Below are 27,444 nucleotides of genomic sequence, written 5' to 3'. Positions count from 1 at the left end.
CTTTCCCCACAGTCGTATTTGATTAGAAAGAATATTGCTTAACTTGAAAATGTTCATTGATAACTTATTTAACAACAGTTGTAAATGGAATTATATATCCTATTACAATAACAAAAGACTGCATTTACATTGGTCATGGCAGGTTTTTAACAGAAAAGAACACTTTGTACATGAAACACTAGAATACTTATGTATTTAGTAAGTAAAATTGCACACATGGGTCATGAGCTTTTGATTATAATGCATGGTTGAATCCTTATATTGAAAAATAATCAATTCACAAAAATTTAAAACTGCCACCAATGAATATTACAAAAACTAATAGTCAAATAAATGGTTTTATGAAGTTTGACATATTTGGGTCATTTCAACCAATTAAATGTTATGCTACACGCTACATTTCAAATTGTTATACCTCCAGATTCCAATGCATAGTCCACCATAGCAATGCGGTCCTCAGAGTAGAGCTTTATTGCATTGGTGACAATCAGCTGTACATGCTGTAGGGACACAAAACAAAAACAGAATTGCATATTTCTCAATACACTGAATTACTTGTTATTTATTTAAATATCTATATTTTTAAAGACTTACTTCCTCAGAGAGGCCTGCCTCCCCTGCGGCATTTAGTACAGTTTTGGTGATCGTCTCTTTAGAAGGTGACTGGCCCTCTTCTACCTGAAGGGACAGGTTACCCAGAATGCTGCTCTCCAATGCACTGAGTGAGGTCTGCAGTTCAGAAGTGCTCACAAAGTGATCCGAGATCCACTGCAGGAGAGATTCTGGAAGCTCCAGCTCTGCTGCTCCATCATTGCCATAAAACAAAGACTTTATTTCCTCCTTCACCTGTGCAGATACCTGAAAGGCAGTCAAGCTGAGGGTTATGATTTTAACATATGAAAACCTTGATTTTTGTTTCATTAACTTAGCGGTTATCTCATTACAAGCATAAAGACTGTTGCCTCAACAGAACAATAAACAAACTTTAAAAACAAGCTGGTGGATTGCCAACTTGAAGCTTGTTGCTGTATGTTACCGTGACACACTTTGTCCCAGCTGAGTGACCAGCAATCAACACGTTACCATACATAACGTACCTGCAGGAGGGCAGATGTGCTGTAGTGGGTTGTAAAACATGACCAGTTACCAGCACTATCAACAAAGCGATCTTGACACGCAAGACAAAAGCAAAAAGGAATTCAGCAATCAAACTGTCTGGATAGCCAACAATATCCATACTAAACTGACCAGCATCATCTGTTAAGAATATCAATGTGAAGGCACCACAAAGATAACATAAGACACTCATTCAATATTTGGAGAAGGATGTCTCTCATCGAAAAGATGAAGTGCGAGCCTCCTACACAGATTGGCAGGTACCAGGTAACATAGGACTAAAAAGAAAATAAGTTTTGGAAAGCCATGTCTCAAACCAAATAACAAGATTGTGCATGTGTTGTCATCAACTAGTTTTACACCTTGCGCAAACACACACACACCATCTGAGGCAGCAGAAGACACATGTACACATCAGTTCACGCCTTCACTGACTGGCCAACCTTACACACAGAAGAACAGGCAACCTGCACCACATGCACTACTTGTCGGAAAATAAGTACGGTTGCTCAGCAGGTACTGTAAGAGATCCCTTATTCCCTCTTCCTTTGATTTCTGAGCCTTTGAAGAAAAGCAGTGCAGGTAAGTGTTTTTTTGCAAAATATTCAAATCAGAATTAGTCAAGACGCACACACTGTAAAAATGACTGATCCACCAGTAGACTTGGGATGAGATTACTTAATAATTTTATAGGGGTGTCGGTCTAATAAAACTATAAATGACATGGCAACAGCTGAGAGAAAAAGATCATTTGGTTGATTTCACGTTTTATGTCAAGACAAAAAAAAAAAAGAAAGGCCATGCGTAAGCCTTTAAAGTCTTAAATTCATGATCATGGCTTTAATTTTCATGAGTGCACTATTCTGTACTTCTGATTGACTGTTTTAAAAATGTTTTGTTTTGTTGCATCTCAAGCAATTTGGCACAAGATGTTCATCACAGGAATCTTGTGCATTGTGTGTTTCTGGGACATGGTGTTACAATGTAACCTGATCCGCTAATTTTAACGTTTGTAAATTTTCATACTTTTTGACAATAAAAATCCACCTCATATGGATTTTATGACTCTGAATCCACTTCTCATTTCAGAAGCTGCTACAGTCCTCCTTATGTCGCGTTTTCTGCTGCGCATGCATTGATGCAGCTTTCATTACTGAAATCAAATACGGTTTGTTTCCACCAAGGCAAAAAGAGTGTTGAAATATAATTGGGTAAAATGGCAGTGGACGTGTTGGAGACCAAAACAAAGACAGAAATTTCTTACACTGAACGTACATTTTCAAGAGAATAACTGACTTTAGCATTATTTTTCAGATAAACGAAAATGTTCATTTAGCATGTTTCTTAAATATCTGCATACATATGGTTTTGCTATGATTAGGAAGTGTCAAAAACTTATAGCACTTTTAAAGTGAATTGAAGGTGTAATTTTAGTTCTACAAGTAGCTGCAGCTTAGCTCTAACCCTGATCTAACCTGCACTAGACTGACAGACTATTTGCATTTGCCGCAATTGTCTAACAATAGCCATTCACATTGTACCACAACAAAAACGGTTCATCAGACTGGTAGTTCTCTAGATTGAAAAGAGTTTGCTAAATAATTGTATAATCCTGCATTTTTCAATACTGTTCTTACATGTGGATTGAATGCAGACACAATATCACATATTACTTATGGTATAAATAGTGTATATCTAATAGGGAAAAATGTATATCCAATAATTTAATGAAATGTGTAACTAAATTTATACTACAATAACACAAACCAAACAGATTTATCAACTAACTCGAGTCCATACAGTCGACTAAATTCTTGTATAATTTAGTTCAGACAAACTAAAAATCTAAATTTGCTCTCAAAACGAACACCGGTGCAGGTCACAGGTTTTGCAACATGTAACACACTATCCAGAGGCTCTCAATTCACACCATTACAACACAAAAGGTTGTCCACTCCTACATCCGGCTGTTCTCCAGAGTCGGTATAGCAGAGGAGAACTGACATTACAGCTGAAGGGCAGCTGAATCAGCAGTTGGGCATCACTGCCCTCAGAACAACTCCATACCACCCGTAGACACATTTGTTCAAAAGGTTAAACCCGACTCCTCAAGAGCGTGCCAAGGAAATTTAGGATGGACACGGGCAGAGATTGGGATAAGTGGATTCCTTTCATTCTCTTTGCTTGTAAAGGAGTCTCACCAGACATCAATGGGATTCTACCAGTTTTTCTATGGCCAGCAAGTACAGAAACCCCTAGGGCTGCTGAGAAAAAAGGTGGGATCAGACAAGCAAAAACCTTAAAGAAAATCAACATGCGCAGAAAAGATGGTATGATCAGCTATGAAGAATGAGGAGGTTTGAACCAGGACAGCAGGCATTACTGTTGCTACCGGCCACATTGAATAAGCTGCTGGCAAAGTGGCAGGGACCAGCCTGAGACGGGGTTAATGCACGGTGTAATAGGACGATGGGTCGGACCAACTGCTTAACCAGTTGCCCACCCTATTAAGCCAAAGACTGACAAAGTTAATGAGCCACATCATCCACCAACTTTGGGACTGTACAACTTCTGGGCAGACTAGTGAAACCAATAAGGAGGGAAATCCAGCTAATGAAGGAGTTGGTTTTACAGAACCTTTAGCAAATGAGTGGAGCAGTCAATTTGTGATTCCAAAGAAGGATGGGTCTTCATATCAACTTTCACAAGCCAACCTCCCAAGCCATGTTTGATACTTACCTAATGCGATGGATGACAAACTGTTGGAGAAGATTGGAAAAGCCAGGTACATCACAACCCTTGACCCATACAAAGGCTACTGGCAAGTACCACAAGCCAGCATCAACACAAATCCCCACAATTACACCCACAACCTGGGGTACAATGTAGGCAACTGACAGCTCAAGTCACAAGTGGGCAAATTAAGCCATTTGACAGAACCAAAGCCAAAGACTAAAAAAAGGAAGGGAAGTCATTTCTTGAACTCACGAGGTAATACAGCCAGGTCCTCTCTGCCTGATCCTTAAGGGAATTCACCACCATGAGTGAAGATAATGAAAGGTATCCTTTAACAGACTGAAGGAGATATGCTCCAGCACAGTCCTGAAAAGCCCACACTTCAGGGAGAAATGTTTTCTAGTCCAAGTAGGTTTCTTTGCTGCATGGGGTAGTCCTGGTCCAGGGAGGTAAATGGGAAGAGAATGCAATTGTCTACCTTAGAAGCAAGTTTCTGCCAAGGGAGACTTGCTATTCGGAAATGGAGGAAGAGGGCCTTGTCATCAAGTGGGCCTTAAAGATCTTAAAGAGCCCATATTATGGGTTTTTGAAAATGCTCTTCCATATAGTGTGTCACACAGCTCTAAGTGAAGTGAAATGTCCAGCTAAGGCTTAAATCTGAAAGTGTACAGTGTTTAAAACTGTTGATTCATTATGTGTTTAGTTGTGTTTTGTTACTTGTAACCGCGTGTACTGTATCTGGTTAACTCTTTATATTCTCATATCGCATGTAAAGCCACGACGCATGTGAAAACGCGACGTGTGCCGCTTTGTTTACGGATCGTCAGCTGTTTCTACACACATGCAACGGTCAAGTTTCAAAATAGTTCAGCTCAGGTTCGAGGTGAGGTGTCTAAATTGCACCCAGCAAGCTGAACTGGCTCTAGGCGTGTGTGTTGTGTTCTCTGGGGAGAAGCGTAATGTCTATTTCATGTATAATATGGGCTCTTTAATATAATACCTCATAGGGATCAATTCATCCATTAATGGGCCCTACACTTCTCTCCTCTTTTTTGTTGAGTTGTTTAAGTGCAAACAAAAATGATACTCCTATGAATTTAAAACATTTGGAATTGCAATAATTTTGAGAGAAGTGTTGCATTTTCTTGAATGGGTGCCAATATATAATATGCCAAAATAAGTGTTAGTAGTGTGTTAATTATTTTTTAAAATGATTTAAGTGTTAATATTTATAAGCGAGCAAATATTAATTTATGGGCAAACTATCCCTTTAACAATACTCAATGAAACACTCACCGGTTTAGAAGAGTGAAAAACGTACATACAGCACCTTTAAAGCATAAAAATACCATAATATATGTTTGCACATATTTAAGAAACATGCTTAGTGAACATTCTTGTTGATCTGAAAAACAAAAGTCAGATATTCTGCTTTGAAAATGTGCATTCGTGCTGGAATGTCGGTCTTTGGCATTGGGTGGGTTAAAGGAACCAAAACAGTTTGCCCAATTATATTTCAGCACTTTGAAAACCGCTTATGTTTGATTCATTCAGTCAGTCAGGAAAGCTCTCAAAGTATCCAGCCATGACAGAGTATGCAAACTATAGTGGACAAAAGCAGCCTCTGAAATGAGACGTAGATTCAGAGTTCCACATGAGGTGGTTATTAATTAGCAAATAATATAAATAATAAAAACTTAAAACATTAGGTGAGCAGGTTACATTGCAACCCCGTGTCCTAATAACACGCTACGTAACCAGATTTACAGTGAACAGCAACTTGGCTGTTTGCACCAGACAGAACATGACATAAAAATGTAAATACAGCCATTCAGAAGCACAAAATACATGCACTTACTGCACGAAATGGTAAGGTTTATAATCTAATTAATACATGTTAAACCTCTATAATGTTTTTAAATGTAGATGCTGAACCACTAATATGTCAACCGTAGAACAGTTCTACAGTTCGATTTCAAAAAGTTAATTTTATTTTCAAACTGACGTTATTAGCATTTAACACGGATTAAAAGCACACAGGATGGTAAATTTAATAGTTGTTCAGCTGCAAGAAATAGAAGGAATATATTCATTTTTTTTCGTATTCAACACCTGAAATGTATATTTTAAAAAACGCTTTATCGCATACTGTTGCTTTTATTTGGAACACAATTTAAATCAGCCTTCAGGCACGCTCCTGATGTCGTCTTCATTTCTCCTGTTTTGAACCAGGAGTGCAATACCTACAGTAGTTCAACCACTGGGTGTCAAATTTTTATACTGCACATTTAAAACCTTCTGAAGGTCTTTATTCTGTTAAACTTTAAAGATAATATATTGAAGAAAGCTGAAAACCTGTAACCATTAACTTCCATAGTAAGAAAAATTACTAAGGAAGTCAATAGTTACAGGTTTCCAGCTTTCGTATTTAAAAAGTTAAATTTAATCTAATTTTAGATCCACTAGCTTTTTCACTTGAATTTGTTGTCGGTTTATACTTTGTTGTTCATGGACTTCCATGTTTATCCAGTTTTGGTTCAAGGGACAGGAAAGTAAAATGAAACCAAAGTAAACCCTCCCTTCAAGTATCCCTTGTGCTAAATGACATGTGCCAAAAAGTGGCCATGGTAATTATAGGCCAAACCCCAAACATATTGCTTGTACTATAACACTTTTGCTGCTTGGTAAACATGAATTATCACATAACTATACTGTAGATATTATTTTTGTTCTTTGATATTTAGATTTTTTGGTCACTTGTTATTTATATATTGTATTATATTCTTTACTGTGGACTGTTTTTTTTACCCGTCAACTGGATTGAGAATGAGCCACCATTTATGGTCTCCCACAAACCAGAATTTCCCCACTCTGTCACAGTTTTTTTAATATATATTTTAGGATATTTTATACCATTCATCAACAGGATGACAGGACAGTAGAGTATGAAAAAGGTATAGAGAACAAGATAATCAAAAGACTTGTAAAAAGAACTCTGGTCGCCATGAGCAATGTGATGCAAAAATATGATGCATTTTCTAATGAATGTGATTCAAGTATTACTAGCAACAAACTTAAATGGAATTATTGGGATTTAGGTTAATTCACTTAAAATTAATAAATCAAAAGCCCTGATCCAAAAAAAAAAAAAAAAAAAAAAAAAAAAAAAAAATAAAACACTTTAGGATTACAAATTTAGCATATTTCTATGCTTCAACATGTGGAAGAGTAAAAAATGCAGCAAGTAAAAGGTTTGAAAGTCAAAATTCAGTTTATTTTCCCACTTGAATTTGTCAGTTTATAGTTTTTGTAGTTCATACACTTTCACGTTTATCAAAGTGCAGTCCTAAAAGTGAGAGAGACATGACAATGAATGTTTTTAATAGTATTTATTAGAAACCAGTTTAGCTAAAAAAAAAAAAATCTAGCGATAGATCGATCGATTGAGATATATGCATGTATTTTATGATTAATAATATGTTCAATGTTCATAAGCCACATTTGATATCAGGGTCAAAACTGTCATGAATGCTACAACTTGTTTTTTTTCCTTTGATCACTAAATGACCTGAATGCAATGATATTAAAATCTTGGTCAAATTTAGAGGAGAATGGTTTACTTACTGAGCTTAAGGAGTCCAGTTGCTCACATTTGTCTCTGCATTTCATCAGCCCCTGTACATCATCTCTGATCCTCTCCAAAGCGTCTTCTAGACGCCTCACCTCTACCAGAAGAGCCTCAGCAGAGCTGCTCTCAGCCTCCTCTCTGAAGAGAAAAGGGCACGCATTACGACAGCAGTTTACTTTAGGTGCCAGAAATATTAATGAGAGAGAAATTAATAGACAAGATAATTGTAATGACCTTTGAGGATCAGGGCTAGGCGCCTCTGCCTCAGGAACCTTTCTGAGTGTGGGCTCTTGTTTTCTCTGCAGCTCCTAAATAAAACATATTTAAAAAATAATAATTAAAAAAAAAAAAAAAAAAAAAAAAAAAAAAAAAAAAAAAAAGCCACGCCAGAAGCCATTATAAAATTATGCTTGAACATGTCAAATTTGATGTGACCCTTCAGTGTGACTTTGGGCAAGTGGTTAAGAGTCCCCCCCACACACACACACGCACACAAAAATAAAAAATTATTTCAAAGTCTTACCTCAGTTCTGCGTGCAAGCGTCTGGAGTAAAGCCTCAGCTTCAGCGAGTCGAGTGTTCTCTGACTGACGCTCTTCTGCATGCTTTTCCTGACGCTACACAGAGAGATACAAACATTAGGTCTGGAACCAACAAATTACTTTGCAAAATGGATCTTAAGAATCTCAATAACCTGAATAATTTATCACCAAAAACAGATACTGCATAATGTATAGCTTAAAATAAGCATCTTCACAAATGCCGACTATTTAAGCATAAGCTGCATACCAGTTTTTCATACAGGTGGGAGTTGCTAAATTAATCACCAATGTAAATCACTTTGAGGAACTTAATGAAAAATACAGAAATATCCATGCCCTACTGTTTAAAGTTTGGGCTGAAAAAAAAAAATCTATATTTCTAAAAACACAGGTCTGAAGAAAGTGAAGATTTAAGGATTAATATTAATAATAATTATTATTATTAATAAAGGATGTCAAAATCAGTTATGCCCAAAAGTTTCTATTTAAAAAAAAGTTTGTTTCTGCAACACTGTGTCTGAACAGCATAAAGAGGACAACCTCAGGTGCTGATGATGTGCTTTATTCAGTGTTGAAACTACCAGTAAAGAGTCTGAATACCATTTTAAATTATATTTAAAATCGTACACTGAAAAAAATTTTCTGTCAGAGTTATTTAATGAGAGAAATTATATATTACCTGCTGTGTATACTTGGCCTCTTTCTGTACTTCTCCTTTCAGAAGGCTGAATCTCTCCTCCAACAGATCTCCAATCCACTTGCCCAGACTCTCTCTGTCAGTGTATCCGTGAATCTCGGAGCGCAGGGTGTTATACAGGCTGAGCATTTCAGTGTGTTGCTCCTCCTGCCTGAGCAAACCTCCAGCCACTCGATCCCACAGCTGAGACACGCTCTCCTCCAAACGCATCAGCCTCTCTGCCTCTACTGAAGACACCACTGATGGCCTCTAGGAGGAGCCAGACATAGACAGAAAAAGCATCCATTAAGAACAATGTGGTTCCCACTTGTATGACAGATTGTCTGGGTTGGTATTGTAAATTATGGTACAATACCCTGGTAATAAACTGCCAGATTTTTCCTCTTAATTTTGCAGACTAAAGGTGCAGTAGGTCTTTAGAAACATTTTATGTTGTGCTGGTTGAAAGTCTCTTCCTATTCCAATAGTAATGATTAAAGCAAATGATCAAAATGTTTTATATGTATTTTTATATTCCGGGTAAGGCATAAAACTAAAAAACAAAAAAAAAAATGCTCATCCAATTAAATAATGTCAGACAGACAAATAACTCAATCACAACAAGTAACTCAAACCGTCTGTCAACAAATTTGAATAAAAATTTCTGCACAGCCTCTTTAGGCAAACAGATACGTCACTCATACGTACACGTGAAGCACGGATCAACCGCTGACAGAAACGCATCATCAGGGAAACTCTGCTTCAACCTGACCTTCTTTCTGAAAGACCAACATGGCCTTGTCTCCATAAAAAGAAAGATGGTTTCTGAAAGGGCTTCTACCAAAAATGCAGAATCAAAACTTTTCTAAACCCTGAATCAATATCGGAATTACTTTTGCACGCTAGATGGAAGAGACGTTATGCAGTTCAAAACAACGATCTGAGAGGTGACATCACAGCTGAAGTATTTCTTTTAGACAGGCATGTTTTAAAACCATTTTAACCACACAAAGCTGATGTAGACTGTGTTCTTGTGTATGAATGGGTTTATATGCACAGAAGTGTTGTTCACCGAAAACGTCCAGCAAAAGATTGGCTTTTAAAGTTCATGGAGTACCTTTTACAGCATCGATAATATAGTCGGTTGAACTGACCTAAGGATTCGTTTAGTTGTTCAAGTGAAAACGGAGCTGAAAACTAGCGATGTACGAGGATCAGCGAGCACAATTGAAAATTCAGTCACTCGTTGTCTTAGTAATGTAAACATAAGTATGATGTAAAGAGATGACAGGATATTTCGGTTTTTAGCACTCCTTGTTTTCTGATCTAATTTTTATTTTGCTTAAACTTCATCTCAGTAAAGCTGTTTGGGCGGAAGAGCACATTTACTTATGTTTTGTTATTTATTCCCATTTTTGAACAGTGACAGCCTGTGACACAGTTTTGGGGAAATAGAATTCCTGCCTGTCAACAACTATGCTTGATAAAGTGCGTGTCTCCATAGAGTTTTCTAACTGGTGAATGACATGATCTAGTGTTATATCCAATCAGTGCGTGTTCATGACTTAAGGAGGAGCGGCTTTGGAAGGCAGGGGAGGGTCGTAAACATTTCTGAGCTATTATGCTAATGCTAGCATTCTGGCAGATCACCCACTGCACCTTTAATACTCTAAAACAATATATTGTATAAGAAATCATATTTAAACTACAAAAAGATCAATAAGTCAATTTGTTAATCTGCAGAGTTGAATTTTTAACATCAATAAATGGCAGAGCAGAGATCAAGGCAAGCAATTCATACCCACAAATAAACATCCATGAATTCTGAAATCTGTTAATGATTTCTTACAGTACAGCTAAGACACTGTTCAAATTCCTGCCACACCATCTGCATTGTTTTTAGATGTTATAATAGCAATATTATGCTTATCTAGTCCCACTTAACCAGTCATCCAACTTAATTTACAAGCTGGAAAGCTAAATACTACCTGGGAGTCTGTGTCAGTAGTAGTTTGTCCCTCATCTAAGCCATGCATGGAGGCTGTTGGAGGACTGAGGTGGGAGCTGTCCCTCATCAAATTAGTTGCAGGCAGCATGGCTATCAGTCCAGATGGCCCCCAATAGTATAGAGCTATAAGCAACAGCACAGAACACGAATGTGTAAAAATAATGCAGGATCTCTTTACATTTGGATCAGATCAATCATGAACAGTGCGCTCACCGAGGAACAGAAGTAAAGGAAGAAGAAACAGGACTTTTGAAAGCATAGGCAGACACCTAGAAGAGAGGATGAAGACAGGTTAAATTAAAAAAAAAAACTACAAGTCACATGTATTTCAGATTTACAATGAATGACTCTTATTAAACCACACTGAACTCTGACAGGTAAAGACTTAACATTCAACACTCACGTTGTGAAGAGATTGACTAGCCACAAGATGCTATTTGAGGCTGCCCTCCCTGGAAAACAATTACATACAAAAGGTAAGCATTAGTAAAAACTGACTGTGATCAATAAATGCACTAAAGGGCACAATGCAGGGTTAGGGTCCAAAAAAGGGTTGCAGAAAAGCTGGCAAATGCAGATTGAGACAGGACCCCTAAAACTTTAGCACCCAGAACAATTTTCCATATTTTAAAGTTAAAAATTGTTCGGAGATCATTTTACATAACTACAAATGTATTGCATTTGGCAAGTCTATATTAGTTTTAAAAGGCCGTTTTGAGGAATAAACGTGTACTCGCAGGTTTCATAAGCTGATAATGCTCTAGCCTACAGAACTTTGAGAACGCTCATTAATTGAAATGAAAGATTGAGACACTGCAAAGCTCCTTTGGAGTTGAAACCAAACTCTCTGCATGTGCAGCAATACACCATTTCTCATTTCACATGCAAAGAAGATGTTTACATAAATGTCTTATAAAAGGCACAACAGCAAAAAGGCTTGTATAAGATTAGATTGATTACAAAAATACAATCTGGATGAATGGTCTCAATTAATGCCACGGATTTGCTTATATCAGACTACAATAGCACAACATCCTGAACATTTATTATCCAAATGAACTTTATGCATTTTATTGGTTTAAATTTGTCATTTGAGAAGGGTCCTATTACGCCTTAAAGTCTTGATTATGTCTGGGCACGTATTCATGGTTGATCATTTGAAAAACTTTAACACCTCATCATTCTGACTTGAACCTTTTTGGAAATAATTCCTCCTCCTTAAATATGTTCCGATTGGTTAGCTGGCGAACACTTTAGGATAAGTTCCAGAAATATAACAGCCCTTACAATAACTATAAGTTTCATCTGCTCAATTGTAAATGTTAACAATGGCTTCAAATTCAGCCTATCGATACGAACCTGACTGATTCAGGTTTCAGAAATCCCTGCTGTGCATTGTCAAAGCACACAACAGACAGTCTTCTACATCACCTGAAAAAGGACTAAAGAATTACTTTTTTGGCATTGCCAGTGGGCAAAATTTATTTAGACAATGGACTTTATAAAAGCAAAGGCATAATAGGACCCCTTTATGGCCATCTTGGATTATTCATCCCAATGTAGTGTACAAACAAGAACTAAGACTACTGATTGGAAATCTTTGACTTTCTATGCATTTCCTTTCCTGATATAAAGAGAATGCAAAAGAGACGGAAAGGGAAAAAGTAAAGAAAAACCAAAAGGAAAGGGGAAAGAAAAGAAGCTTTGGCAGTAGTAGTACATAACTGACATATTAATTAATATTATCCTCCGATCCAAAAAAGAAAAAGAATACTATAAAGTACATCAGGTAGGTCAACAAGAATGACATTCTCAAATAGAACCAAAGCATCAGGTCCTGGGAAAGATTGAGGAGAAAAGGAAGCAAAAGTTGGCCACACAAAGCTGTGAAAGCTCTTCATTAGGACAAACCCATACCAGCCAGGGAATACAACGGAGGGGAAGGAGCTCACAGCAACACTAACAGGCTTAGAAACCATTTCCAAATCAGAAGCTCTTGGAAAACCCAAGACTTACAGAAAGTAGTGATCAAAACATAACCTGGAAAAAGTATAAGCCCCCATAAGGTCTCTACAGGCTTCTGTTCCTGGGAAAATGGTTTGTCTGTAGCAAAATTCTGCTTCCTTTTGCAATCATCACCTGTTAGAACCAAGTGTACAGTTGGGGAAAAAAAAAATAAAAAAAAGTAATAATAATAATAATAATATAAATAATAATAATAATAATAATAATAATAATAGATGGGCTAAGACTCAAACTCCTACAGCCCTTCTGTAATTTCCTGACACTTCTGAACAATTTCATTTGCAAAAATTGCTTCAATAGTACAGGTTCAATGATTAATAATCAAATTCTGGTTGTATCACCACCTTTAATGAGCTTTTAATGGCAGCAATTAAACTAGTCATTTTACCAGTGTCCAATACATAGGAGCATAATATCTCTTGGCAGATTGATGGATTAAAAATGTATATTATGCATTTAGACAATCAAATACGTATCCTTTACACTTGCATATAAAAAGCAAAATCTACCATCTACTGAAATATTTTACCAACAGTAGGACCATCCCAGGATGAATTATAGGATTTCTTTATCAACTGATATGCAATACAGCCTCTGATACTGAAAAGCATTTTTAAACACAGCATAATCATACCAAAGAGCATTATACAAACAAATTATGAAACAATAGTGGACATTCGAGATGCAGGAAAGAAAAATATAAAAATTCTGTACTTAAGAGGATCCAATTTTCTGGGGTTTAAATTAATTGTGTGGACACCAGTCCTTTGGGTCAAACAAACTCATAACAACTTATCTTCAGCATCCAACATAAATCTTATAGTCAGAAAAGTGTACTTACACAGTACGCCGCTGAACTTTGGTTGCTCCTTTTGAAGCACCACCTCTTTAACACTCATAGTGCTGATGTATTTCTGATTGCCTACAACAGATCAAAAAAGAAATAAACATCAGCTAAAACCCAAGTGCCTCTCGCAATTCTGGACCAGTGTCTGTCCATTCCTCCAATCAGAGCTCTGAACAGACAGACTCAAACAAAACAAGATTTGCATGTAACCAAGGCAGTGCTCCTGGTGGAGAGGTGCATTTGTTTATGCAGTGTAATCATGCTTCGCAGAAACATCTGCAGGGGAAGAAATGCTTAAGATTATAGTTAAATACCAAAGAAACCACACTGCTGATAAAGCCACCTGTTAAAAAAGGGTTTAGAAATGGCTTCCGTATAATAAGACTTAAGGTGCCTGTAGACAGTTGATGATGGGTCAAAGACCACTGTAGCCACTCCTGAGACAGACTTTTAAGGGAGTGAGCAAAGAAAGTGAATGGAAACCGGTGCCCAAATGCAAATCCTGGGGGGAAAAAAGTTATTGTGGTTCCCTCGCCTTGAACAAAAACAGATTTTCAGCCATTCAAATCATTAAAAACAGGACTTTCCCCTTTTACTTTCCATTTTTATTTTTTGCTTTGATTATTTTAGGCCCACTGCAGTGCTTTTTATTAAAGTGCTCTAGATATTTCATTCAGTAATCGTGGAAATGTGATGGTCATTTTCACCAATCCTACCAATGTTAACAATAGTGCAATGGTGAGATATTTTCTGTGGGATTCAGCATGCTTTAACACACTTTTCTTGATGTTCGTTTTAATACTGCAGAAGACACACTTCTCCTTTAGGGTGTTATAATCATATGTGCTAACATGCGACACGGTGATAAAAACCACTTACTAACCTGGTTTATGCACAGTTATATCCTTTATTGAAACTTCAATTTCAAGACGACGGAACACTGGTAAACCCAGTAACTTTCGCATGAACCCTGCAAGGATACCAAAGATGGCCTGTTTACACCAAAGTGCCTTTCTTACATGTGCTTTAAGCGGGCCAATTACTCAACTTAAAAATAAAAAGGCACTTATTTTCCTGTTCTAGCCACAAATATAGTAGCCAATGATCGAGAAACACTCATGCATTAATTGTTTGCTGAAAACACAAAAAGTGCCAGTGAAGAGCTTAACTGATGACCAGTGCTCTTGAAAAGTAATTATTGATTACACTTTACATACAGTTTTATATTACGGTCAAAAATGATTTAAATTAGAGTTAAACATGGCCTTTAGTTTTATCTAAATTTAATACACAGATATTTTAAATGCCTACCATAATACTTTTAGTGAAATAATTAAGAAAAATGTTAAACATGCCTCAAACATTTAATCGGTCGCAATTGTCTGACAAAATGTAAACTTTGACTGAAACAAAAATGTTATCATTAACTAATTTGATTGAATGTTTTGTTTCTAAAAGCAAATGTAATTGTCTTTAGTTAAAAAAAAATATTCTGCAAAATATTTGTATAATAACAATAATAATAAACTAACAACAAGAAAAAAAAAAAAAAAAAAATTAACAAACAACAACAACAAAAGGTGCAGTAGGTGATCGTCTTCAGAAACATTTTTTGTTGTGCTGGTTGAAAGTCTCTTCACATTCCAATAGTACTGATTAAAGTAAATGATCTAAAATGTATTTTTATATTCTGGGTAAGGCATTAAAAAAAAAAAAAAAATTCATCCAATGGGCCGACATCTCACATAATTCTGATAAGTAGCTCAAACTGTCTCTGTCAGCAAATGCAGATTTGAACTAGTGCGCTCCTCTGTGTGTGTGTGTGAGAGTGAGAGAAAATCTCTTAGATAGGTAATGTTCTGTTTTAAAACTATTTTAGTCACACAGAGCTGATGTAGAAGTTATGTTGTTAAGTGTTGTTCAGCCACTGAAATCTTCCAGCGATAAATTGATGTGACTATTTTCAGTTTCATAAGGGACCTTTTACAGCATCGATAATGTACATTATCTAGTTTAACAACAAAACATCAGTAAGTAGCGCTATTCCCCCTAGCCTGCTTTACTGAGACGAAGTTAGTATTATATTCGCATTGGTTAATTTTTGATCAATAACAGCCTGTGACGTGCTCCCTATATTGTTTACCGCTACTCTGAATATTCAGAATATTCTGCTGTCATGTTTAAGGTGTGCGTGTGTTTTCAGGAGGCGTGGCTTTGGATGGCAGGGGAGGGACTCAGAGATTTACGCTAACAGGTTCGTATTGTGGCAGATCACCTACTGCACCTTTAAAAAAAAAATAAAATAAAAAAAAATAAAACAAATTATTATAATAATAATAAACTGCTTCTCTGAATGGTTTTACATAGAAATGTTAATCTACTTATAACTAATTATATTTCCTAAAAATGAACCCCTGTATGCCCTGACTTTAATATTTTCCTCTAAGTAACTTACAGTAACCCACTTAAGTAATTACACCCAGCACTGCTGATGACACAAATGTTTTTAAAACATCAATTATATATGAAACTAGAACAAAACGGTCCCAAAATAACCTACATGAGTTTTCTACTAAAGTGTGACACGAGTATAAATGTACTGTAGTGCTCAAAACTTAATGTTACAGAGCACAATGGTTATATTGATCCTATATTAATGTATTATATTGATGAACAAAACAGGCACAAGAAGACAAAGACAAAACAATACCTCTCTTAGCACGGCAGCAGGCGGCTTTCATTTGCCGCACAGACATGAGTGCCTTCCTGAGCAAAGTGGTTGAGGAGTGAGCAATTGCCTTAGCCACTCGCACACACCAGAGCGATACCGATAACACCAGACCTGGAGAAATATGGACTATTAATAATAACACGTTTAATTTGATAGTCAGAGATCTTTGAATCTTGAAGCACTCTGGAGAGACAACGAAAAGTGACCGTGAGAGACAGAGGTTGCTTTAAATGCATGCATGCAGTGAGCAGCTCAGTTCCAGTATATGAATGGAAACAATTAGCTATACAAACTGAAATTCACGTTCAGAAATGGCCATGTTCAAAACGCATAGCAACTTCTGCTTGACTATTTAAAAAGGTTAGTTCACTCAGAAGTGAAAATTATGTGAATTACTCACCCTCAAAAACAACTTTATTAAACAGTATTTAAACAACTGATTCTTCTCAGTATAGGCTGCTGCTGACGCATTACTCGAGATGTGCGTGTCTGTGCTTTAATTCAAAGAGAGGTTACACAAGCAGGCATCTAGGGTAGAAATCAGTGCATAGCTCATGAATGAGTGCTCTATACTGACTGAAGAGAAGAAACGGTTGAATATAGTAGTTAAGGTTAGAGATTTTGTTTTACATGCACACAAACGTATTTCCGTAACTTCGTAATATGCTGATTGAACCACTGAATGTTTTTTTCTTCTTCTATTTCTCTGTACTTTGATCAAGCAGGGACTGTTGCAATGCATGGAGGATGAGGAAGCTCTCGACATTTTATCCAAATCATTTTGAAACATGAATTAATAACAATTTACCATTTTTGGGTTAACTAACCCTTTAAGCCCCCTTAGTACAGACATAAAAAATAGAAAATGTGTGTACTACTGCAGACTTTAGTTCGGGCATGCCTCAATGCCATAATATATTACAATACATTTATTATAACTTGTTTAGGGTTTCTGCAGATATCATGATGTCAAATGTAAGACTTTAAGACCTTTTTAAGACCATTAAAGTATTAAATTTAAGACCTACTACATCATAATATCGAACACGCGCATACACAGAGAAAATGCAAAAAATAAGAAATAAAAACAGTACTGAAGACAGGGTAGATGCACCATTGAAACTCCGCTGACTACGCCTGCACCTCATGGACGAGGCTCTGGAAAATGACAGGGGGTGGTAGTTTGCGGAACTACGTCATATCAATATCATCGTTCAAGATTTTTAAAATAATTATTTTTTATAATGATTATAAAGATTTTTACAGCCATTCAAGTTTTTTTTTTTTTTTTTTTTAATAAAACTTTGATGCATTAGTTGCTTATGACATATCTCGGACAGTTCTACCTGTTACAGTTAAATATTAATGACAACAAAACATGGGTTGCTCTACAATTATATTTTTTATTATGGAAAGAATAAAAGAAAAAAAAAAAAATTACACTTAAAATACTGACCTTTTTTATTTTGCCCACTCAACAATTCACACATTATTGTCTGGCTAGTTTCTGTCCTCTACTTTTAAGATAAAAAGGCAATAATGGTAAAACATGCCAGACCATTATCACCAATAAATACTAGAAAACAGGGCATCATTTTCTTTTCGGCTTAGTCCCTTTATTAATCTGGGGTCGCCACAGCGGAAGGAACCGCCAACTTATCCAGCACATGTTTTATGAAGCGGACGCCCAACCCATCTCTGGGAAACATCCATACACACTACGGACAATTTAGCCTTCCCAATTCACCTGTACCGCATGTCTTTAGACAGTGGAGGAAACCAGAGCACCCGAAGGAAACCCACGCGAACGCAGGGAGAACATGCAAACTCCACACAGAAACAGCCGAGGCTCGAACCAGTGACCTTGCTGCGAGGTGACAGCACTACCTACTGCGCCACTGCGTCGAACAGGGCATCAGTATATTGTAAACCGACAGGTTCAAATATTCTTCTCCAGTTGTCAAAGAACTATATTTTAGTTTTGTAACTATCAAATTGTTTTAAATTCAAATATGTAATGTATACATCAGTGTTAAATCCATGAATGGTGGAAAAACATTCTGTAATATTAAAACCACCTGGGTTTCCACTTTTGCATGGCCTCTCTTTTTGGTTAAACTTATCCCTCAAGTTTTTCTAAACTTTTCTCTTTTCCCACAGCTGTTGCAATTTCAAGGCAAGAATTATGGTTCATCTGGTTATCCCTATGATCACGCATGGACAGATCATAAAGATGTCTGTACAGTTGTATATGTTTCAGACAAATTCTCTGTAAAGTGATTCATAATCAACTCAAAATCAAACGCGGCACTGCTGTTCGCCCAAGTTTAACAAATTGTGCCCTCCGCCAGCCTTAAACCATATCGCGCACACTGAAAGCGAACCTTCGCAAACACAGCGATGATGTCACATTCGCACTGAGTTCAATAACAAAGCTGATTGGCTATTGCATGTTGGTCTTATTTGTAGTTGTAATTCGCAAATTACATTTGGACTAGTGAAATAAAGAACTACAACACCCCAAAAACCAAGCAACAACAAAAAAGAACTTAAATGAGCATTAGATGTAGCGTAACATGACATCGGAAAAATAAGACCTGTGAAAAAATATTTAAGACCTAGAACAGCAAATTTAAGACTTTAAGGCCTAAAATTTTTATTTTTTAAATTTTAGAGACTAAGACCTCGCGGAAAACCTGTTAATAGCCATTGTGTTTATGCTTCCATCCATTGATAAAAAAAACTGAGCTGGACACTCTGCATGCTGCAGATCATCTGCTTGTGCCTTAAAGAGAAAATGTGCACAGGGTAAGGATTAGACAAGAGCTTCCCATCTTTTAGATCTGGCCCTCAGTGATGCCACTAAAGTATAGAAAGCATGGAATTTGAGTCCAGTGGTAAACTTGAAACAAACTAGAATTGGAAACCGAAGAGTTAGTGACATGTTCTGACTATGAAAAGGTTTCATGTGCAAGACTGATAACCATGCAGTGAGGAACACCATGAACATGAGAGGGGAAGGTTAGACTGAGGTTGATACCTTTGAGCAGAGGCACCTGTATAAGCAGTGTGAATATGTACACTACAAGTGCAAGAATTCTGATGCTGAAATTTAGGCACATCTCAGACAACTTCCCCAGTACACCTGCAGACACAATTAGGTCAATCCCGCTTGTTCCGTTCATCTTCACTCATTACTCAAAGTAATTTTTATTGGAGGAACACATCCCACTAAAAACAGCATCTTGATGCAATCTGCCTGAGATGCATGGAAACGGCGATCATTCACTACAGCTATATGTGAATTACCAAATTCTCTCACCTGGTTTATATTTGCGATTCTTGTCCCTGCAGTACAATGTTGTGGCAGTGTTGGGAGCCTCTGTAAAAGATGCCTGATGTACAGCAGCATTATTAAGGGAGCTGTCGTTCTTGGAGGGAGACGGGATGGTGCAGTCTTTGGAGATGTGGCCATTCTGTGTTGTGGAGGTCTGCATCTTGGCTTCCATTGTGATGAGTTGTGAAATGATGGGTTGGTCTGAAAAAAAGAAATAATAAATAGTGTAAATGACCTTTTTGAAGTTGATTTTATAATTACAATAACTATAAAAAGGTAAAAATAACAATATCCGTGTTCGCAGCAGCAAATGATAAGGAATAGATTATGCTTTTTAATTTTGCATTACTTTTAACCAGAAGGTGCCCTCAGAGAGCTACACTTTCAAGCGCACATGACCAGTGAATTCAGCTCGTATAATCATGTCAAACAGGGAATTTAGCAATTGCGGTCAGTATAGAGAAAGAAAATAAAAACTAATAACTTTTCCCCAGCATTTTCAATAAAGGGAAGACAAAAACAAATACATTAATTTATTTATTAAATATTATATTTAAGAAGGCTAGGGTAGTAAAGTGCTGTATAAATGTACCTCCGTTATCTGTTATAGTAACAGATAACGGAGGTACATTTATACAGCACTTTACTACCCTAGCCTTCTTAGGTTCCATGTCATTTTTTAATCATTCCCCTCCCATGGAATAACCATTTGTTTCTACAATTAATACATTTAGTAGTGTGCTTCTCTAAAATGTTGTATGAGATGTAAGAAATAGTTTAGAAAGTGATCCCAAAGATATTATTTTTCTACATTTTTTTCGTTACAGCTGTGGTTATGCTATTGTTTTACATTCAGAACACTAAAACTAATGTCTTTATCACTAACTTACAAACATCATGCTTGATGTAAATGGGTTTTAACACATTAAAATCTATTTTAAAATGAAAATGTATTCTAGTGTCTTTCTGTACTGCTGTACAGCTACCTATGCATCCCTTTCTTCACGTCCTCGCTCATTCATCCTTGTATATTTTTGACCATTTTCCAACCCTCTTTCTGAACGCACACAACCATCACATATTTTGCAAGTCTTCCCAGAAAAGGACCTGAATCAACTCATTGATTTGTTGGCAGTGTTTCTAAGACTAGAAATAGATGTGCTGGATGTGAGATCCAAAATGTAAACTGCTGGTGTGCCTCTAGGAACACTGTTCTTTCGATAGATTCATCCAATTCAACTATCATTATCCTAAAGCTGCAGTCACACTGGACTTTTCTCCCCATAGACTTCCATTCATATGCACGCAAACGCGTCAGACCGGAAACGCAAGGTCATGCGTCAAGTTTCACAGGTCGCTGCGTTGGAAAGTTCAAGCTTGGTGAACTCTGACCTGCGAAATCGCAGCACTTGACTGCGTGAGACCAATAGAGGATCAAAACATGACCTCTCTGGACAGAAATTTGAAATATGGAGCAATCACTCGCTTTTTTTAAATGTCTTACCTTGTTTTATCCCACCCCTTTTCACAGCACCGTACGACAGAATTTCTCATGCTCAAACTCTAGTGTGATCGCAGCTTCACACTTATCTTTATCCATCCCTGTATCTCAATTACTAACACAGTGGTGCTCAACCCTGTTCATGGAGATCTACCTTCCTTCGCTGCAGAGTTCAGCTCCAACAATGATCAAACACACCTGAACCAATTACTTAGGACCTGAACAGCACTTGATAATTATAGGCAGATGTGTTTGCTATGGGTTGCAACTGAAATCTGCAGGAAGGTAGATCTCCAGGATCAGGGTTGATCACCTCTATACTAACCCATCGGTCTATCCATTCATTAATCTTTAAAGTAATTCATCTACACATCCTTTTGTTTCTCTCCTTTCTTTCTATGAATCTATTCATCCCTGTTCTATCTATTCATCTAAAAACATCCTAAGACCCCCATGCAATCATCTTTTCATCCATTAATTTAACCATACTTCAGTGTTTCTTTCTATCTATTTACCCCTTAATCCATAGCTTTCTCTTCTTCAATACAACTATTTGAGCAACCATCCCAACCTCATAACCATCCCTGTATCTTTCTATACGTTGCCTGAACTATGGTTAAGGAAAACAAGAATTCAGCTATAACTTACCATGGATTTCACATTCTTCATCTAAACCTAATTCAAACAAAAGAAGAAGCAATCAATGCAACCAACCAAAATACAAATGTAAAGAAGATCTGCTAGCACATACCCCAGAAGCTGTCAACCAGTGTGCGCTCCTGTATGGAGGACTCATCCAGCAAAGAGGACAGCAGAGAGGCATCACTGGGCGCACAGCTGTTCAGGGTGCTGTTATGTGCCTGCAGGACTGATGTTGAGGCAAACCTCGGAGTTTGAAAATTTGGTGCTGTCCCTGAAACAGAATGACAGGATCTTCTGCTCTTCAGAGTCCTGTCAGTGAATGAGAAAGAAATTAAGACTTGAGTGAAGGTTCAATAATACAACTTATTTTATATAGACGAATTATCAGTTTGTAAACATTCAGGATGCGCATGCAGCGAGGTTGCAGGAAAAAAAAAAAAAAAACAGAAACACTAGCATGTAGGGAATGACATCCAATGCAGTACAGAGTTTGTTGTTGTTTTAGAGAAGTTTTATTGATTACATATTATATATGAAATATAATATCACTTGTAACTCAGTGATAAGGACAGTTATCCAGCAAATTTAACGTTCAAGTGAGAGGCATTCGTCTGACAGGGCCATTTGCGATAGCACCCTCCCAAAGTATACTGGATGAGACAAAATGGCCAAGCATCCAGCACGAAATATGCATCATAACCATCTCATTGTAACTCCAAGTGATTTTACAAGAGAGAAGTTACAAGTCTTTGGATGCCAACAATTTTGTTCTGTGTGGTCATGTGCAAGAAATAATGTTCCATGATTACCAGATTGAAAACTTTGTAGTGCTAAAAACCGGGGTTCTGCCTAGCCAAATACAAGGAAAGACGATGGAGCTATACAAGGTCTGGGTAATCATCAACAAGCAAAACAACTGCATTCTGACAGCGAACTGCACCTGTACGGCAGGGTATGTAAACATACATTTTTACATTTCATTCCAAGCATTCAGTGTCCACAGTTTAATTCACCATATTTAACCGTTTTTGCAGAAATCATTGCAATAATAAAAAAACGAGTAATATGTATGATTTAGCATAGCGTGAACTTACCTGGTATAAAAAGAAAACTGCAGAGTCGAGCATTTTTAATTAGGTCCTCACTCTATTCAGCTCTTATGAAGGCTGTTAGCCAAAGACGTCTGCGGTTGGCATTAAAAGCAGTGCAGTGTACGGTAAAATTCAAGTTTTCTATTTTTGGACTTTGGAACTACCAAACACCACAACATGTTTGCTATTGCAACTGGTCTTTTTTTGCAACCGGTATGCACGGTTGAACCAGTGTGACGTCATGTGACGTAGGTTGGTAATTCCCCCATTGGTTGAAATAAAATGAATGTAGATAGAAACTGTATAAATGTATGAAAAAAGATGAGAAATCTGGCAGTCCTTAAGACAGTCAGACACTGATTTTAATATATTGTGCGGGTCTTCTCTTAAGGCTCACAAAAAATATATATTCCTGATGCTTCCACACATTTGGCGAGAAGTGACCCTTTTGGAATGTACTAAAGAACATTTGGGTAAAATTTCAAGGTAAATAAACCCAAATGTGTAGGACACCTACCAATTTACTAAACTTAAAATACACCGTTTTGTAACTGGTTTAATTCGTTTTTTCCACATCATTAAAAACTTAAATACATTTTCTGAAAAGAGTTTAGGAATTATAATGCTCCTAATAGATAATGATGAACTTCATGGGGAAACGGCACTCACTTTTCACGGCTGTAGGAGGCGCTGTGGTGGTCAAGCAGGCTGTCTTCCCCATAGTGACTTGTGCTGGTGTGCAGACGGAGACTGCGTCTGGACATCCTGGGTGACTCACAGATGGGCCCAGTCCTGAGATCCCTCTCAAAGTCGATGGAAGAGGAGTAGCTGGATCTGAAACGCCACAAAAATTCCCACACAATCTCAAACACCCACTAAAAACCCTGACAAAGGTCTTAAAATATCCTTTCTCCTCCTACACACTGAGAAATGTAATGCCTCTGCATGGATTGAGCGCTCATGAGGAAAATAAAAAAGCCATGATGCATCAAGCCAGGAATAAAAAAAAAAACTGACTCAAGCTGACTGTACGGTCTCCGCTTGTCAGTCAAAGTCTAGATGAACTTGACTACACCAAAACAACTAATTCCAAGAAAGTTTGTGTAGTCCATACTCTTAATTCAAAAAGGGAAGCAAACTACAAGCAAAACACACAGAGAAACCAAGATAGCTTTACAAACAACATATTAATTTTGCTGATTATTTAATTTCATTTTACTGTTAATTTCATAACATCAGCCACTTGATGCAACATAAAAACAGTTTTCTGTCTGATCTAGTTTTGAATCTTTAGGCCAGGTCATGTGTAAATTAAAACATTATTTGATTCTGTTAACCTTTTAAAGTTACCAGTCAGATCTTTTAAATCTCTAAAAGGCCAAAGATTTGTCCTGGTGGATCACTAATCTGGAATATATCAAAACCCCCAAACATGAGCAATAGTGAGGCTGACAATTGCTAAAAACAAAAAGATAACCGAGCATAAGAGAGAGAGAGAGAGAGAGAGAGAGAGAGAGAGAGAGAGAGAGAAAATTGAGTTTATTGCCATTTCAGTTTCTTTGGCATGGCCAAAAAATAAAATAAATAAAAAATAAAAAAAAATAAAATAAAATCAAGTTTACCACATTTTATAAATACCACTTTTCTATAGTTATAAAAATTTTTTTTCTAACAATTAAAAGTCAACAACAGCAATAAAGAATACTCAAGGTAAAAAAAAACAAATACTACTACTACTAATAATGATAATATAGAAGATAAAAATCTAAAACAGTTTAAGGTTTACTTTTGATAATTTTACAATTTTAGAAGGGTTCACATTTAAAAATATTTCATTTACAGTCTGTCCCGATGAAATTTTGTCTGATAACATTAAAAATAGGGCATTCCACAAAAAATGTTTAACAGTTTGATTTCTTTTGCAATATTGACATTTTGGTGGTTTTCAGGAAAAGATATGTTGCAACAACATCCAGTAGTGGATCCAACTTAGAAATTTCAAAATGTAGAACTTTCCTTATAATTAATAATTTTGTAGTTTGAAATTATTTGATTGGTGTTGCAGTATTATAAGCTTTAACAAAAAAATAAAAACTTATAAATGACACCTTACATACTTTCCAACAACTGACATTCCTACAGCTTTCATTCATTCCATTCTTTTTTTGCTGAATATTATTGACAACAATCATAATAATGTACCATCATGTATACAACACAGTAAATATAAATATTTTCTCCAGTAAATATTATTATAAATAAATAAAATAATAATAATAATAATAATAATAATAATAAAAAGTCTAATATATCCAGATGCATCAGAATAAATGTAGCTACTAGCCAACAATGTTTATATATTATACTATATACACTGTACAACGCCTGCCTTATCTGCCTCAGAGAGTACTTACCTGAACTGTCTCCATCACTGCTCTTATCAAATGTCTAATCTGCATCATTCTCATGGTCACTAAAACCCATCTCATCCGCACTTTCATCTGCAGTAAGAGCCAGTCCTGTCCTTTTCTTCTTTCACTGACCATAGAACATGGTGGTGCTTGCTAATACACTGTTCCCTGTATTCACATCTATTCAAAAGTAGTATTTCCATTAAAATGAGATTTTATTCACAATGCAAATGTCATTAACACATGACTAATCAACATTAACTAGCATTCATGTTGTTATTGTTACAACTTAAGTTCAAAGCTGACCTTGCTAGCTAGCTAACCCATTGCAATATTGCACGTTCCACTATTGCACAGTGTTGCCATTTGGTAACACATACATTTGATCGATTTACAAAAAACTAATTTGATAAAAAAAAAAAAAATGAATTGTGAATGTCATTATAACTTACTGGAGATGATGTCTCAGACTTTTTGGTTTTGTGGACCCGACATAATTTGATCCTTTGTTTTATTGAGGTTTACATTTGCATTCAGCAACAACTCACAATAAACGCCAGGCTGTCAGAAATCACGCCACAGAAAAACACTGCATGTCATGTGACTTAACTAAAGCACATCATTGGCTAAACTAGGTCTTCTCTTTCCAAAAAAAAAAATAATAATAAAAATTGTTTATTATTAGTCTTAAAGAAACAGTGGCAGGGAAATGAACACATTATGTTGCCATATGGAAACACCAAGCGGTAGAGGGTTAAGACCCAGGTTAAATGTTCTATAAAATTGGTAAACATTAAAACCCCCATTAACAGTTCAACACAAATCAGCTGATCAATTAAAACAGCTGAAGAGCCCAAGCTTGAACACACTACATACAAAATCCACATTTTATTAAATTTTTTTATAAATTGCTCACCACTTCAAAACACCATTCCAATAAGGCAGTGCCAACAGTTAAAAACAAAAACAAGAGCAATCTCTATGAACAATGCAGTATTCAAGTTGATGAACTTTGGAGCAGTTCTGCTTGGTTGAGGTCTGACAGTGAGACGAAGGCCATTCAGCCAGCAGCTGCTGAGCAAAACGCATGCTAAACAGCAACCTGTCGATGTATAATTAACTTCAGCTTACCACTGCTACAATTCTAGCATTAAATCAATACCAAAACAGCACTAGCATTCAGGCTAATGCTTTACAGCATTGCAATAAAAAACAGGTGTAATACACACAGCACTGTCCAGCCCCAGCTCTCCAGATTCCATGTGTCGTCACTAGTCATCCCATGGAAAAATCACATTACTGCACACTCATGGCTCCTATGGGCAGAAGGAGCTCTGGACGGATCAAGCGAATTAAGAAGGCTTGCTCTACTTCCTGTGTTCAGCTGCATACGTGACACATGAGCCATTAAACATGCCCTGTCCCTCCCTCATTATTCTCAGGATCTCTGCAGCTATCTACTCATTTAAAAGGTGCTTCACTGCACTTTGAACATGGAATGAATTGCATCTGTAAAACCTAGAGAGGAAAATCAAAGTCAGTTCGAGTCTATACCTGCTATTAATCTCTGGTAATCCAATCACATGTGATAAGCTAAAACACATCACACTTTAGTAGCATTTTTTTAAATGATACAATGTCAGTGTGAATGTTATTATTGTTATATATAGAGAGAGAATTTTGAGTTTATTGCAATTTCAGCTTCTTTGGCTATGTCATGGCAAAAAAAAAAATAATTCAAGTTTACCACATTTTATAAATACCACTTTTCTATAATAATAAAAATATTCTAACAATTAAAAAGTCACCAACAGCAATAAATAATACACACGGTAAAATACATAAATAATGATAAGATAAAAATCTAAATCAGTTTAAGGTTTACTTTTGATAAAAATTGTAAAATAAAAATTCATTTAAAGTCTCTCCAGATAAAAATTGTTATCTGATAACATTAAAAATAGGGCATTGCACAAAAATATGTTTAACAGTTTGGTTTCTTTTGCAACAATAAAATTTTTGTGGTGGTTCTCCTTTAAGAAAATGTTCATGTGCGAGTCTCGTGTGTCCAATGCCGAATCTCTTATAAACAATCTCATCGTGTCTTGAGTAAAAAAATAAATTAGATTTTCTTACTATTTCTGGCAAAAATTT

The 27,444-nt window shown here is 36.5% G+C and overlaps 1 protein-coding gene across 3 annotated transcripts in view; it reads right to left on the bottom strand.

Moving 5' to 3' along the window:
• Nucleotides 1-26,661, bottom strand: part of sun1a (Sad1 and UNC84 domain containing 1a) — a 32,860-nt gene extending 6,199 nt beyond the window's left edge. Inside the window, exons 1-17 of one of the 3 annotated variants that reach the window (XM_056470117.1) lie at nt 26,520-26,661; nt 23,549-23,713; nt 21,898-22,097; nt 21,795-21,821; nt 19,631-19,846; nt 19,349-19,453; nt 16,288-16,419; nt 13,572-13,652; nt 11,109-11,157; nt 10,919-10,974; nt 10,686-10,828; nt 8,701-8,967; nt 8,004-8,096; nt 7,715-7,788; nt 7,477-7,618; nt 595-858; nt 416-500 (exon numbers count right to left, since the gene is read on the bottom strand). In XM_056470117.1, coding sequence (XP_056326092.1) covers nt 416-500; nt 595-858; nt 7,477-7,618; nt 7,715-7,788; nt 8,004-8,096; nt 8,701-8,967; nt 10,686-10,828; nt 10,919-10,974; nt 11,109-11,157; nt 13,572-13,652; nt 16,288-16,419; nt 19,349-19,453; nt 19,631-19,846; nt 21,795-21,821; nt 21,898-22,097; nt 23,549-23,713; nt 26,520-26,569 — 2,149 coding nt within the window. In that variant the 5' untranslated portion in view covers nt 26,570-26,661. Of the gene's footprint in view, nt 1-415; nt 501-594; nt 859-7,476; nt 7,619-7,714; nt 7,789-8,003; nt 8,097-8,700; nt 8,968-10,685; nt 10,829-10,918; nt 10,975-11,108; nt 11,158-12,745; nt 12,845-13,571; nt 13,653-16,287; nt 16,420-19,348; nt 19,454-19,630; nt 19,847-21,794; nt 21,822-21,897; nt 22,098-23,548; nt 23,714-26,519 lie in introns of all 3 variants that reach the window. The other 2 variants (XM_056470118.1, XM_056470119.1) reach the window with 2 other exon arrangements.
• Between the last annotated feature and the right edge of the window lie 783 nt (nt 26,662-27,444).

The sequence above is a fragment of the Danio aesculapii genome, chromosome 12 (genome assembly GCF_903798145.1).
Source record: "Danio aesculapii chromosome 12, fDanAes4.1, whole genome shotgun sequence".
In the NCBI taxonomy this organism is placed as follows: domain Eukaryota; kingdom Metazoa; phylum Chordata; class Actinopteri; order Cypriniformes; family Danionidae; genus Danio; species Danio aesculapii.
This window is presented reverse-complemented; position numbering and strand designations above follow the sequence as displayed.